Source organism: Phalacrocorax aristotelis, chromosome 3, assembly GCF_949628215.1.
Source record: "Phalacrocorax aristotelis chromosome 3, bGulAri2.1, whole genome shotgun sequence".
Classification (NCBI taxonomy): Eukaryota; Metazoa; Chordata; class Aves; order Suliformes; family Phalacrocoracidae; genus Phalacrocorax; species Phalacrocorax aristotelis.
In genome coordinates this window covers 21,208,853-21,221,144 of record NC_134278.1, presented here as the reverse complement: position 1 = coordinate 21,221,144, position 12,292 = coordinate 21,208,853, and the positions used below count along the sequence as shown (strand labels likewise).

Here is a 12,292-nt window from a genome sequence, read left to right as displayed (position 1 = left end):
CACCTTTAGTCCTTTCTGTGAGTACTCCATAGTGTTTCAAACATTCCCACGATCCCCTTAAAACATTGCAAATGAAGTTCTTACACAATCCCCCCAAGTCCTCTCCTCCCTGCACCTCAGGGTGACTCCTACCCCTGCAGGCAACCACCCCTTTAGTTTGCATGACATCCAGGGGACAGTTTGGGGCAGTTTCTTTTGTTGGCTCATCTTGGTGGGTTTCACACCTGGGCTCAGGGTCTGGCCACTCCCTCTGGTGGCCTCGGGGAACGGACGATCCTGCCAGGAGTCCATTTTCAATGGTTTGATTACTCAGGTTACTCGGCCTGACCTTGCTCCTCCAAGTCTCCTTTGTGTTTGTGAAGATTCACCTTTAATCAGACAATCTAAGACACAGAGATTCAGCTTGTCTGTCATAATCCATAATACTGGATAAACAATATCAGGACCAGAATAATCTGAAGGCTAGGGGACTTTCATAGACTTTCTGATTCTTACAAACAGATTTTTTTTAGTACCAAAAAGAGACTTTTTTGAAGATAATTGTGTAAGGAGGGAGGAAAATTTCACTATTCTGATAAAACACTATTCCTTTCTTCTGCCACAATTTTTAGCCAGCAGAATATGCAGAATATTTCTTTTAAGAAACCATCTGCATTTTCTAGCATGTTATTATTTGCACTTAAAGCCAGATAACTTCAGAAAATAACATACTGACATTTAGTCAGGCTTTTTGAAAAGTTTGGCTTTTTTGTATATATATTTTTTTGGTTACATTAACCATGTCAGCTCCTCTGCTGTAAATGTGCTGTTTGCATTAAAATAATGGCACTGACAAGTCAGAATGGTTGTTAATACTTGTTAGAAGAAAACTGCAGATCCAAAAGTAGGGCTCTGTGCGTTCATACACTTCTGATTTCTGTCCAGTAACATTATGGCCTGAAAGAAAATACTTTGTGCAAAGCAATATGCTGCATGAATCTGGGCTACTCATTATCTCTACCAGTATCACAGACTAATGAGATTTGCCTATGGCTCATTAGAAATGTGTTTGTGCTATATCTAGCTGGTTCAGAGACATTCCTTCAAGAGAGATAATTGGAGTATCTCTGTTAATGTGGTATGCTAACCGGAACACTAATGACAGCTCTGGTTGAAGATACCTTGAGATTTCCACTCTAAAATTTAGTTTCAGTTGCTACACATTTCTGAAATTCTCTCTTTTTGGAATGAATACTGTCAAGTGTAATTTTTGCCTGTGGGTGTGCAATTATAGAGAATTGAACAAAAAGCCTTCCCTTCTCTCTAGAATGAGGAGAATGGAAAAACTCTCTCTCTAGACCATACTTTTCCTCCTAGATGCTTTTTTGGCATAATACCTCTAGTGACAAGTGTTTAATAATAGAAACTTGACAAAGCTACCAAAGATAACAATTGCCTGTTGATATCCTGGACAAAACAGATTTTTTTGATTTTGTAGGCATGTTTCACTGAGAAGTAGCAGTTTATATAAGACACAACAGTGGTTAACTCTCCCCTTATATTTTAAAGGAATGACACATGCTTAACTCTAAGGTATTAATGATGCAGTATATTGTGGTAAAAATACATACCTTGATTTCCCTAGTGTTTTGTGAAAAAGACATTTTTTCATTATCATTTACTAAATTAAATGAAACTCCTTGTTTTGCTTTTCCTGTTTTGACCTGAGAAAACAGAATAAGGAGAATTAGGATTCCTACTCTTAAGCTATTTGTAAGAAAAGAGTTTAAATTTGTTTTCCTTTAAACAAAATGCATAGACAAATCACGTTTCAGTTCTTTTCTATAAACAGTGCACATGTGATTCATGATACGATGTAAAATCTGTACAAATCCTTTTCTGACAGTCTTGTAATCACTCAGATTCTGTTTCTGACTGAGTACTTACCAAGTGATTGGATGAATTGCTAGGAAATCAGAATTTTATTTTCTCTGATATGACTAAATGAATAACATTTAAATACTCTCAATCCCTCTGTTACAATCTGGTCATATATACTACTCGGCTGAGTATATGGACTTCTGTTTAAAAGACAGTGCCCACTTGTCTTCATTTTTCACTAAATTGTACCACCGTAAAAAGGACTGCCTTGAGACAGTAAAAATATTGACATTATTGATTGGAATTGATTTCTTCTTGAGACTTCTATGGAGAAAGGAGTTGATGCTATGAGTTGCTGAATGTCTCCTAAGAAGAACTTGGTTTACCACTAATCTCATAAATGTCAGAAGGAGTTAAGACCACCCAGTACCTTGCAGGTTCAAACTCATTATATCCACATAAATCCCTTATGCTGCTGCAAACACCTGAAAGTTAGTTTATTATTCATAAATAGACTCTAAGTAAGTAATAAATGGAGAGCAGTTCATTGTACTTGTTTACAATTTATTTTCTATATAGACCCTTTCTGGTTCTGATTTTATTGATGTATTTTTAGACCAGAATACTCCTTTGTTTCCACAGGAGAATCTCAGATGTTGAAGGAACACTGTATCGAAGGAAAGTATTATGCTTATTTATGCCAAATAAGAAAGGAAATAAATCTCTCAGATAGTTTTCTTGGAACAGGGAGTGCATGCAAAACAATTTTAACAAAAATTTTGATGTTTGTCAGCTGTTTACACCGTCTTTAAAAATTATATATGTGTCAGTTATGAAAACTTGTAGCAAGCCTCTCCTTGACTTCACGCAGAGAAATTCAGACAAGGTATGTTCAGAGACTACACAAAGACCAGACGCTACATGCTGATGTACTTTAGATATGGTTCTCTATCACACTCCAGATTTTTTCTGGCAGTATCTTCTTATGTTGGATTAGTAACATCTTCTTAGCCTGTATTTCTAAAAATCACCTCCACTTGATGGAGCCTTATTTAGCCATTGAAAGTTTCCATCAAGCAGATGGTTGTCCTAGCTCAACACAGGCATAAGACCCCTTTTTACTTTAGCCTTTTAATTTTCATGTCTTGAAACAGTAAGCCTTCTTCCCCCACCAAGGAAACAAGAAATTAAGTTCTTACCTCTGGAGCAAAGGAGAAATCAGCATTGCCCTTTCCTTTGGGGAATCTGGCCTTTATGAACAGCTTAGGTTAGGATTTCATTTACAATGAACCAAAAAATGACAGTCATATCAGGATGTTTCTGTCCATGGCTAACCTAGTCCTATTTAAAGTCTTTGCTTGTAAAAACTAACTCTAAATCTAAAAATAGAAAGAACCGTTGTCTTGCAAAAGCTTTGTGAATGTAGCAAAAGGTTTAGTTCTCAAATGACAGTGTCAGTATTAATTTCTAGCAATTATTTTATTTTCTTCATATGTATTATTAAAGGAACTGTAAAAATAATTCTAACCTACCGTCTTTCAAATATTTTGTTCACTGTGTGACCTAAACTGAAAACGTTACTTCTGCTTTTTGAGAAAAGTAAGTGAACTCTGAAAGGGTTTCCTGGTCTCTGTGCCTTGCCTAAAATAAAGATACAAGGTTTTCATAGGGTCATTTTATGCCAACTAGCTTTTCAATATGCACTATATCAAGCTCAAAGTGCATTTGTCTGTATATTTTATTGCACACTATGTTGAATCTATAAGGTATTTTATTGAGTTAATTATGCCTCATATTCATCCCATTATGCCTCATATTCATCCCATTATGCTTTACTGAGTTCACCATAATCTTTAACCTATAACGCACTTTCATTTTATTTGGTACATTAGATCGTTTTCCCCTTTTCTTTTGGTCATGATTACTCATATGCTTTTTTCATGCAACTGTAATTCTATTACATTATAAAAGCATTTGACGGAAGGTGTTTATCAGCATTTTCATTTTTGAAGTGTGTTTTTTAGGAGTCTATAAATTGGCTTGGGTTTAGCATAAAATGTCTACCAAGAGATTCTGGACACCAGTATTTTAAAGCCTGGTCATTTCAGGTATTCAACAAAGAGGATTTGAGTCACAAATACATGTCTGAAAATAGAATTGGTTCATATCAACAACCATTCTTGAAAGATGTTATAGTAATTCATGTTATCATTGCCATTTTTAAGGGCATTATAATTTACACCACCACAATCAGAGCTTTAAAGCTCAGCACACCTCCTGTGAGCTGGATTACCCCCATGGATTGAAAGTGAGCAACAGTGGTAATCTCTCCTCAGGAGACTTTGGTCTAGCATTTATGGTAGGAGCCAACAGGGGCCTAGCTGTCATAGTGCACTAAGCCATGCCAGCTAATACTGCTCTTAACCATGCCAAATGCTTGGGGATATATGAGTGAAGAAAAAGGCATTTAGCGTGTGGGAATCTTCACTATTCATCTATAAAAACACTGAATGATAAATGTTTCTTTTTCTTTTCTTTCAGATTATTACTTTAAGAGATTACGTTCCCAAAATCATTGGTCCAGATGCTTTTAATCTGTATATTGGCCTTTATACAGGTTATGATCCCACAATGAATCCTACAGTTTCTAATGTATTTTCAACAGCTGCTTTTCGTTTTGGTCATGCAACAATCCAACCAATAGTAAGGCGACTGAATGCACAGTATTTAGATGATCCAGAACTCCCAAATCTCCATTTGCATGAAGTTTTCTTTAGTCCCTGGAGGCTCATTAAAGAAGGTATGGTTTTGTTTAAACTGTTTGGGTTGGTTTTTTTTCCAGATTATTGTAACTTCTTTCAAAGATACTTGTCTTGAATTAGGAATAGGAATATTTCCTTATTTGCATCACTCATTTAAATTGTTAAACTGGTTCCAGAGCATTAACATGAACTGGAACAATTATTTTGAGTTAAATAGTTCTTTGAATTAGGCAAAAGTTATTCTCCATATTAAACCAGTCTGGTAGGTTGACAACAGATTGATAATTGATGATGAAGACTTTTTTTTTTATTATTAATTTATTCTCAGGTTGCGAATTTTCTTACACCTGAAGAAGCAGGCGGAGCCTCGGAGCCTTTTCATAGCACTATTACTTCTATTTCAACCTGAAGCACATTTTTGCATATGTTTGATTGTAAAAGCCTGGGCCAACGTTTAAAAACACAGAAGCACACACGCATTTGTATTTGTTAAGAAAGTTATAATGGTTTATATATACACCATAACATTATATTATTTTTGTGTTTAAAGGAGGCTTGGATCCTTTACTAAGGGGTCTTCTCGCACATTCAGCAAAACTACAGGTGCAAGATCAACTACTGAACGAGGAATTAACAGAAAAACTGTTTGTGTTGTCCAATAATGGTTCACTTGATTTAGCATCGTTAAATTTACAGCGTGGCCGTGATCATGGACTCCCAGGTCTATTGATTTTTCTTGAATTTTCTCCCAACTGGCAACTGAACTATAACTGCTTATATTTGGATGTGATTGTAAGCTTTTAAATAATAGCTTTGGTAATCAGAAAAGTAACTTAAGTCTCTTTTAAAATGTAAGTGCTAATATTTTTAACTTTGATGGAAACAAAACATTCCCCAGCATTTGAAATCAAAATAACCTGGTAAGTCTGGAATCTGGAAGGACAGTTCTAGTGAGTGAATCTGGGTGTGCTTGGTGTAGGTACCTGAGGCTTTTTCTTGCTGGAACCAGCTCTAGAGGAGTGGGGTTTCTGCCTGCAGCAGCTTCTTACCTTACCTTACCTTACCTTACCGGCTGAGCCCAGCCTGTGGGACGGGTCAACTTAGACACAACCTCATTGGCTCTACCAACCATAGAAGGTGTTGAGATATCTCCAGGAGTCGTGTAGATGGCTTATTTAGGTGTGCACCTCATTTTGAGAAATATTACATGTTTGTGCCTGTGTTTTGCACTAGATTTCTTACTCCAGTCAGCCCAGGGTAAGATTGAACTAACAGTCAAAGAGTGTTAGCCCATCAGGCCATGGGTGTACTAGCCTAGAGGAAGACTGCTGGAGCTTAGTTGAGTTTGATTGCATTAGCTGTTAAAATATACAGTAGTCCCCAGTCCTGTATAAAAACCTCTTACAAGCATGCCACAGCTTCTGAGAACAGAGGCAGCATGATAGACAGGGCCTCTTTCTTTTTCATTTTTAAAACTGTGTCCTGCCCCCATGCATGATCAGATAACTTTTGTGCACGAATAAGGAACAAACATGGCTGCCCTTCTATGCTCTGAGCCCAACGTCCCACCCATGGAGGTAGGACTGACTGTCAAAGGGCATTGTGTCTCTGGGTGACAACCCTCTCCATTTCTCCTGTGCAACTCTCCAGCTAAGAATACACATGTTGTTGGCCCTGGACAGTAGAAATTAAGTCTGACTTCAGCCTGGAGTTTAAAGCTCGCAGCTACACAAGAGTAGAAATGGAGGTTTGATCTCCCAGATCAGAAATTAAAGTTCTGTTGGGAAATGGGGGGTGAGAGAGGGGAGGTGTTAATTCCAATCATGTAAAACATGTAAAACAGAAAGCTGGACATGTGCCGTAGGACACTCTCATTAGCAGAGCACTTTAGTTACTAACTTCATTCAGGTTACTTCTTGAGCACGCTTCACCTAACTCCTCTATTCCTAGTCTGGAAATCTCAAGACACTGTGCATGCTCTCATTATCTATTATCATGTTTCCATTGCTTAAATATGGGAGAATTGGTTTAAACCTGTTTTTCTTCATGAAAATGATGTAGCAATTGTATATCCTGTAGTTTCAGATTCTACTATCATTCCCCTCATCAATTTAAACAATAAGAATAGGCTTATTTTTAGACATAATGGTCTATGACTATGATTTAGGTTGTCAGAATCCAGTGTGTATACATTTATTAATTTCATATGCCATACTTAACAGCCAATTCTAATCTTCCTTTTAACATAATGTTTACAGGTTATAATGACTGGAGAGAATTCTGTGGCTTACCAAAACTGGAAACTCAGACTGACCTGAATACAGTAATAACCAATCACAATGTCACTGAAAAAATAATGGAATTGTACCATAATCCTAGCAATATCGATGTTTGGCTTGGTGGTCTCGTAGAAGACTTTCTTCCAGGCGCTAGAACTGGTCCCCTGTTTGCGTGTGTAATTGGAAAGCAAATGAAAGCGCTAAGGGATGGTGACCGGTGAGTTTGTTCATGCTGCTGAATCATTTGTGCAATATGCAGAAGCAATGGAGATTTTACAGATATGTGAGGATACTTCCCAGAACATAAGACAACATGATACTTAAACAGGCTTTAAACAAATTATTCCCTGCCACTTCCACGTTTTCAACTTTGATCCTTCAGTTTTGTTGGGTGGGCTTCTGCTTATTCTTCTTTGGTTTGTATATAATTTCAATTCCAGATGATGTGGAGATTGTTTCTGTGGTATTGAGATCCCCAGCTTTGCACTCCTGGTGGAAATGCAAGGTGTCACCAGCAGTTAACTGTGCTGGGGCAGCTAACTTCTGTGTGGAAGCTTTAGCTATCCAGTCCCCAAGGGCTGCACTGGGCTTAGGGTTCCTAACTGGGAGAACCTCAACATTTTCCATGGTAACCACAGCAAAATGAGAAGGGATAAGCAGAGAGCTGTAATTCAGGCTTCCTAGAAGAGATAATAAAAACACCATGTACCTAGTCTTATGTGAACTGGGAATGCAGAGTGCTCCCAGAATTGCCTCATCAGACACAGCATAGTATGTCCCTTCACCCAACCCTGCACAAACACCACCAGGATCTTGTGCCAGTTCAACCCTCCACACCAGCAAGGCAGAAGAAATGCAGCTTCAGGTCACAAAGGGGTGCAAGATGCTGTTTATATCTTGCTCCTGTTCCTGAAGCAATTATAAAACCAACCTTTTTTTCATTTCCATCAGGTACTGTGGCAGTAATTTTGAATCTCATGAGAAAATTAATTTTAAATAGCTCATACGATGCTGGCAGCGGTGTTTTAAGTACATCTGGTCCTTACGCTCACCTTTATGCTCCTCTCATAAGTCACTGCTGTGGAAAGAAACTATTATGTAAATAAGCATCCGAGGCAGAATTTAAATCTGAACTTTAAAAAATGTTAATTAATTAACTCACAGGAAAAAGCGATGTTAATCATAAAGGTGGTATCTTATTAGCACAAACTGTATAGACAACAAACATTTCACTCAGCTATGTTAAAAACAAGGTTGAAAGTGCTCTAAATCGTATAGATATACTTGACCCTATCTGAGCCCTTCCAGCCTTGTTTCCATTATTTAGTGCCTTACAATATTCAGTGTCTTATGATACTACCGGTGTTAATTATGCATAATTTAATGTTAACTTCAAATTGAGAAAAAGAGAGTTCTCATAATAAAATAATTCCCAAGGTTTCTGCCACAAAGTTTGTGTCAGACAACTTAAATGTGAAATTATATTGTCATTAATATTATAAGGAGCTATCTAAGAGAAGTTAGAAGTACATAAAAACATGTTAAGGGTGTTACACAGTAAGTATAAGAATGGACAAGTCTAACATTCGTTGCAGCGACTTGTCAGATAAAGTATAGGGTATAATCCGTATCTGCACTAGTAACACTACATGCTCACAAGATACCCTAACTGACGTGTTGGTGAGTCGGGATTTCAAAACATCTCTTCTAATGTACTCGTTTAAGTTCAGAAATAACGACTAAGTGGAATTTTTGACTGATTGAACTCCATCCTGATAGCCTTAAAATCTTTTGTCAGTAATCTGACAAAACATGAAGGGATTTCTTTTTCCAATGTACTAAACTCAATCTCTGTCTTAACCTCAGCCTAATCACCTGGAACAAACTGTTTCTGTTCCATCAGCCTTGACTTTCTTTTTCTTTCCTTTCCAAATCTTTTTGTGATCTCAGGATTTGCAATAGTTGGGCAGAAATCCTAAGCTGACTTTGTCATTCTTTGCATAGGAGGGCTTGTGCTTCTGTTGTTTTGTTTTGGGGGTTTTTTGGTTGTTTTTTCTTTGTTTTGGTTTTTTTTTTTTCTTTTATTTCTGTCTTTTTTTACTCTAGCCCTGTAAAATTAACCTGTAAAATTTTGGTCACCCAATACAGATCTGCTGGAGCAACCTTTGTTAGAGGAAACAGCTATCTGCTGGGTAGATTAAAAAGTAATTTTCTGCTCAAGCCTTCTCAGCAGTGTAGATAAAACAGAATTTCATGATGAAAGTAGAATATGTTTTAACATACATGAAAGGGGAAGTGACAGGTGTAGAAGAGCTGAGTGAAGCAAGGTCTCTGTTGGCTTTGATTATGGGAGGGGGTCTGGGAACAGTCACTGAGGTTTCAGGATGCTCTGAGAAGTTTGGGGACAATGTGCAGGGGAAAGGTAAGAGGCATCTTTCTTTTTTTTTTTCTCCAGCCCCTCCATCCCTCCTGCACTTCTTGTCATAGTGCTGCTGAGGTGTGTGACATTTACTCCATCCCTGGTCCTGTAGATGGCCTCCTCCTCCAATATGGGCAAAGTGGGGCAGGTTTATCCCCAAATTGTCCTGCTGTTGGTAACTATTAGCCTATAAAGCCAGTTTTCCGAAATTGCACACACACTTACCTTACTTAAGCAGGTCACTCCTGTTGGCAGCAGGGTCCAGTTTGCTCCGAAAAGCCCTCCCCCAGGGCACACTAGCAGCCCTCATGTTCCCCAGAACACAAACAGGACTATCAGGCTTCTCATTTGCATGGTACCATTTCAGGGGGCTCATAAAAAACCTAACGAGCTGCCCATGTGCCAGGTTTGCACAGGGTCCACAGTCAACACTGCTGTTCCCTTCTGATCAGAAAAATGTAAGCACAAACCCACAGACTTTTCTAGAAATCCCAGCCTTGTTCCCCCAGTATTATGTACGCCCAAGTCCTGTGCTAAATCTGAGGTTAATTTCTACAGTGTGATCACATGCATACTCTACTGCTAATAGTCCTAGGACGTGTTGCTGCAAATCCTGCCTAGCATTTGGGAAAATCCTAATTGGCCTGAGTACCACAGGGAACTACCTTAGCAGTTTTACAGTGCTTAACGCTGTTTAACTTGCTAATGCAGATGTGCTATTAAACTCTACAGAAATAGATTTTTGCCATTCATGACATGCTTTTATGTACAAAATATTTATCTTCCCCCCCCCAGTGTTTTTTTCCCTTTCTTTTCATCTTTAAACACAGATGTATGTGTGTACACACATATATATTATATAATATATCTCATTTAATAGCTGCACCTTTGTAGCACCAACCGGTTCTTCTGTCCTACCACTGCACTCCTGATCTGACAAAATGGAAAAAGCAGCTCCTCTCTCTTCCACCCAGTCCTCTTAGCTTACCCTTTGGCATGATAAAAAGCACAATTACTGTCTTACAATTTCCTGCTATAATTAATCTGCATATCTACAGCTTTCTTAGCAAATGAAGAACTCCATATTAATCAGAGGAGCATTCAGCATACCTGTTTTCATAGCAAACATTCAGTAATGGCAAGGAGAATTCAAAAGCTATGGTATGAGGAAATCTATTATGGCTACTCCTGTAATTCTCCTGTAATTTATGCTTAAAACAATTTATGAGTGCACAGCGGATGCTGGTGTGCATAAGTGCATAAGCATCCAGTTTAAACAAATTTGTTCCAAGTTTTTCTCTCAGGATTGTAACATTTTTTTGTGCCCCTGTATCATCAATGAAAAGCATTCTACATATGTCAATTGTTAATAGTTTCAACCAGCTGACTTTAACACATCATCTGAGTTGACCAGTTATCAGACTCATACTGCCTTTTCATGACTTTCAAGCTGGACATGTAAGTCTGCAGATGATGGTGTTTATTTTTCTTATTGTTGTATCCGCATATATTTTGCTGTAATTCTTATTTTCAGTCCTTTCATAAGGTACTATGAAAGTAAGAATAATAGGCTATCTGAATTTGATCTTTTCAAAATGTTTCTATTGATCTTTCCAGATTTTGGTGGGAAAATGATAATGTTTTCAATGAAGCTCAAAAGCATGAACTCAAAAAACACTCATTGTCCCGTGTGATTTGTGACAATACGGGGATTTCTGAAGTGCCAGCAGATGCCTTTCAGCTTGGAAAATTTCCACAGGATTTTAAGCATTGTGACAATATACCTGGGATGAATTTAGAAGCTTGGCAAGAATTCTATCAGGAAGGTACTCTGGCAATTACCAGTCTTTTCTGATGGGAGGGGAGAACAATCAGCAGTAAGAGCACTGACCTTGGTTGTGGCAGGTCTTAAGTTACTGGTCTGATGCAGATCTTTAGTATTTCTACCACTTAGAAATGGGATCTAGGCCTTACTCTCTTCTTTCTCCACTTCCTCTGTGAAAAAGGTAGTGTTTGACGACTTCACTCTGATAACATGAATGGCTTGTGATATATTCAGACATATAAAATATAGAAATGTAGAAAATATTAACTAAGAACTCTGCAGAACATAGTTAGAAGATAACACTAATTTTACAAGGATTATAGGTCAAACCTGAAGTAGTCCATATAAATTCTTGTCCAGAAATGAACAATTAAATTCTCGGTCACGTTAAAATGTGTGAGTAATTTCACTGAAGCTAACTGATAGCAGCAATGGAGAATAATGCCCATTTTCAAGTGTAAGGTGGTAATTTCTTAAAAGCTTGTAATACAGTCTTTTTACTTGTAGAGGAAATATGTGGAACACCAAAAAGTGTGGCAAATGGTGATTTTGTATACTGCTCAGAATTTGGAAGAACTACAGTGACTTATTCATGTCAATATGGATTTAAATTACAAGGAGAAGAGCAATTAACCTGCACAAGTGAAGGATGGAACTTTGAGGCTCCTGTTTGTATAGGTATCTATTTTTTTTGTTGTTGTTTCTGAATTTTCTAAAAGCTAAAGTCCAGTACAGCTCATCAGAAGTTTAATCCCTCCTATGCTCTCTTGTAGTCAACCTTCTGGTTTTATAGGTACAATAACATAATAATGTGAAACTCTCCTTGCTCCAGGATTGCTATCTCAGTCTCTACCCGTCCTGATTCAGCAATCAGGTTGATGACAGGAAAATGTCACTAAAAATCACCTAATTAAGCAAAAATGAACCAATTAACAACCTGTAGAAAAAAAAAAAAAGCAGCAAATCAGAATTATACATTGCTTCTTCTGACATTCAGCATAACAGAAAGACAGACAGTTGTCATTTTCCTAGCATTGTTTCAATGGATGCTCTAGATACAAAATGAGCTCAGCACTAGTAGGTCGTGTATCATCCTAATAAGTTAAGCAAAAGTGACAAAGAAAAAAATACTGTGAATAAATGAAAT

At 37.6% G+C, this 12,292-nt stretch overlaps 1 protein-coding gene across 1 annotated transcript in view; it reads left to right on the top strand.

Annotated features, from left to right (window-relative positions):
- Positions 1–12,292, top strand: part of TPO (thyroid peroxidase) — a 43,177-nt gene that overhangs the window by 27,765 nt on the left and 3,120 nt on the right. The window contains 5 exon segments of the mRNA XM_075089838.1: positions 4,402–4,660; positions 5,173–5,343; positions 6,881–7,118; positions 10,938–11,146; positions 11,653–11,823. Of these exon segments, the coding sequence (XP_074945939.1) occupies positions 4,402–4,660; positions 5,173–5,343; positions 6,881–7,118; positions 10,938–11,146; positions 11,653–11,823 (1,048 nt within the window).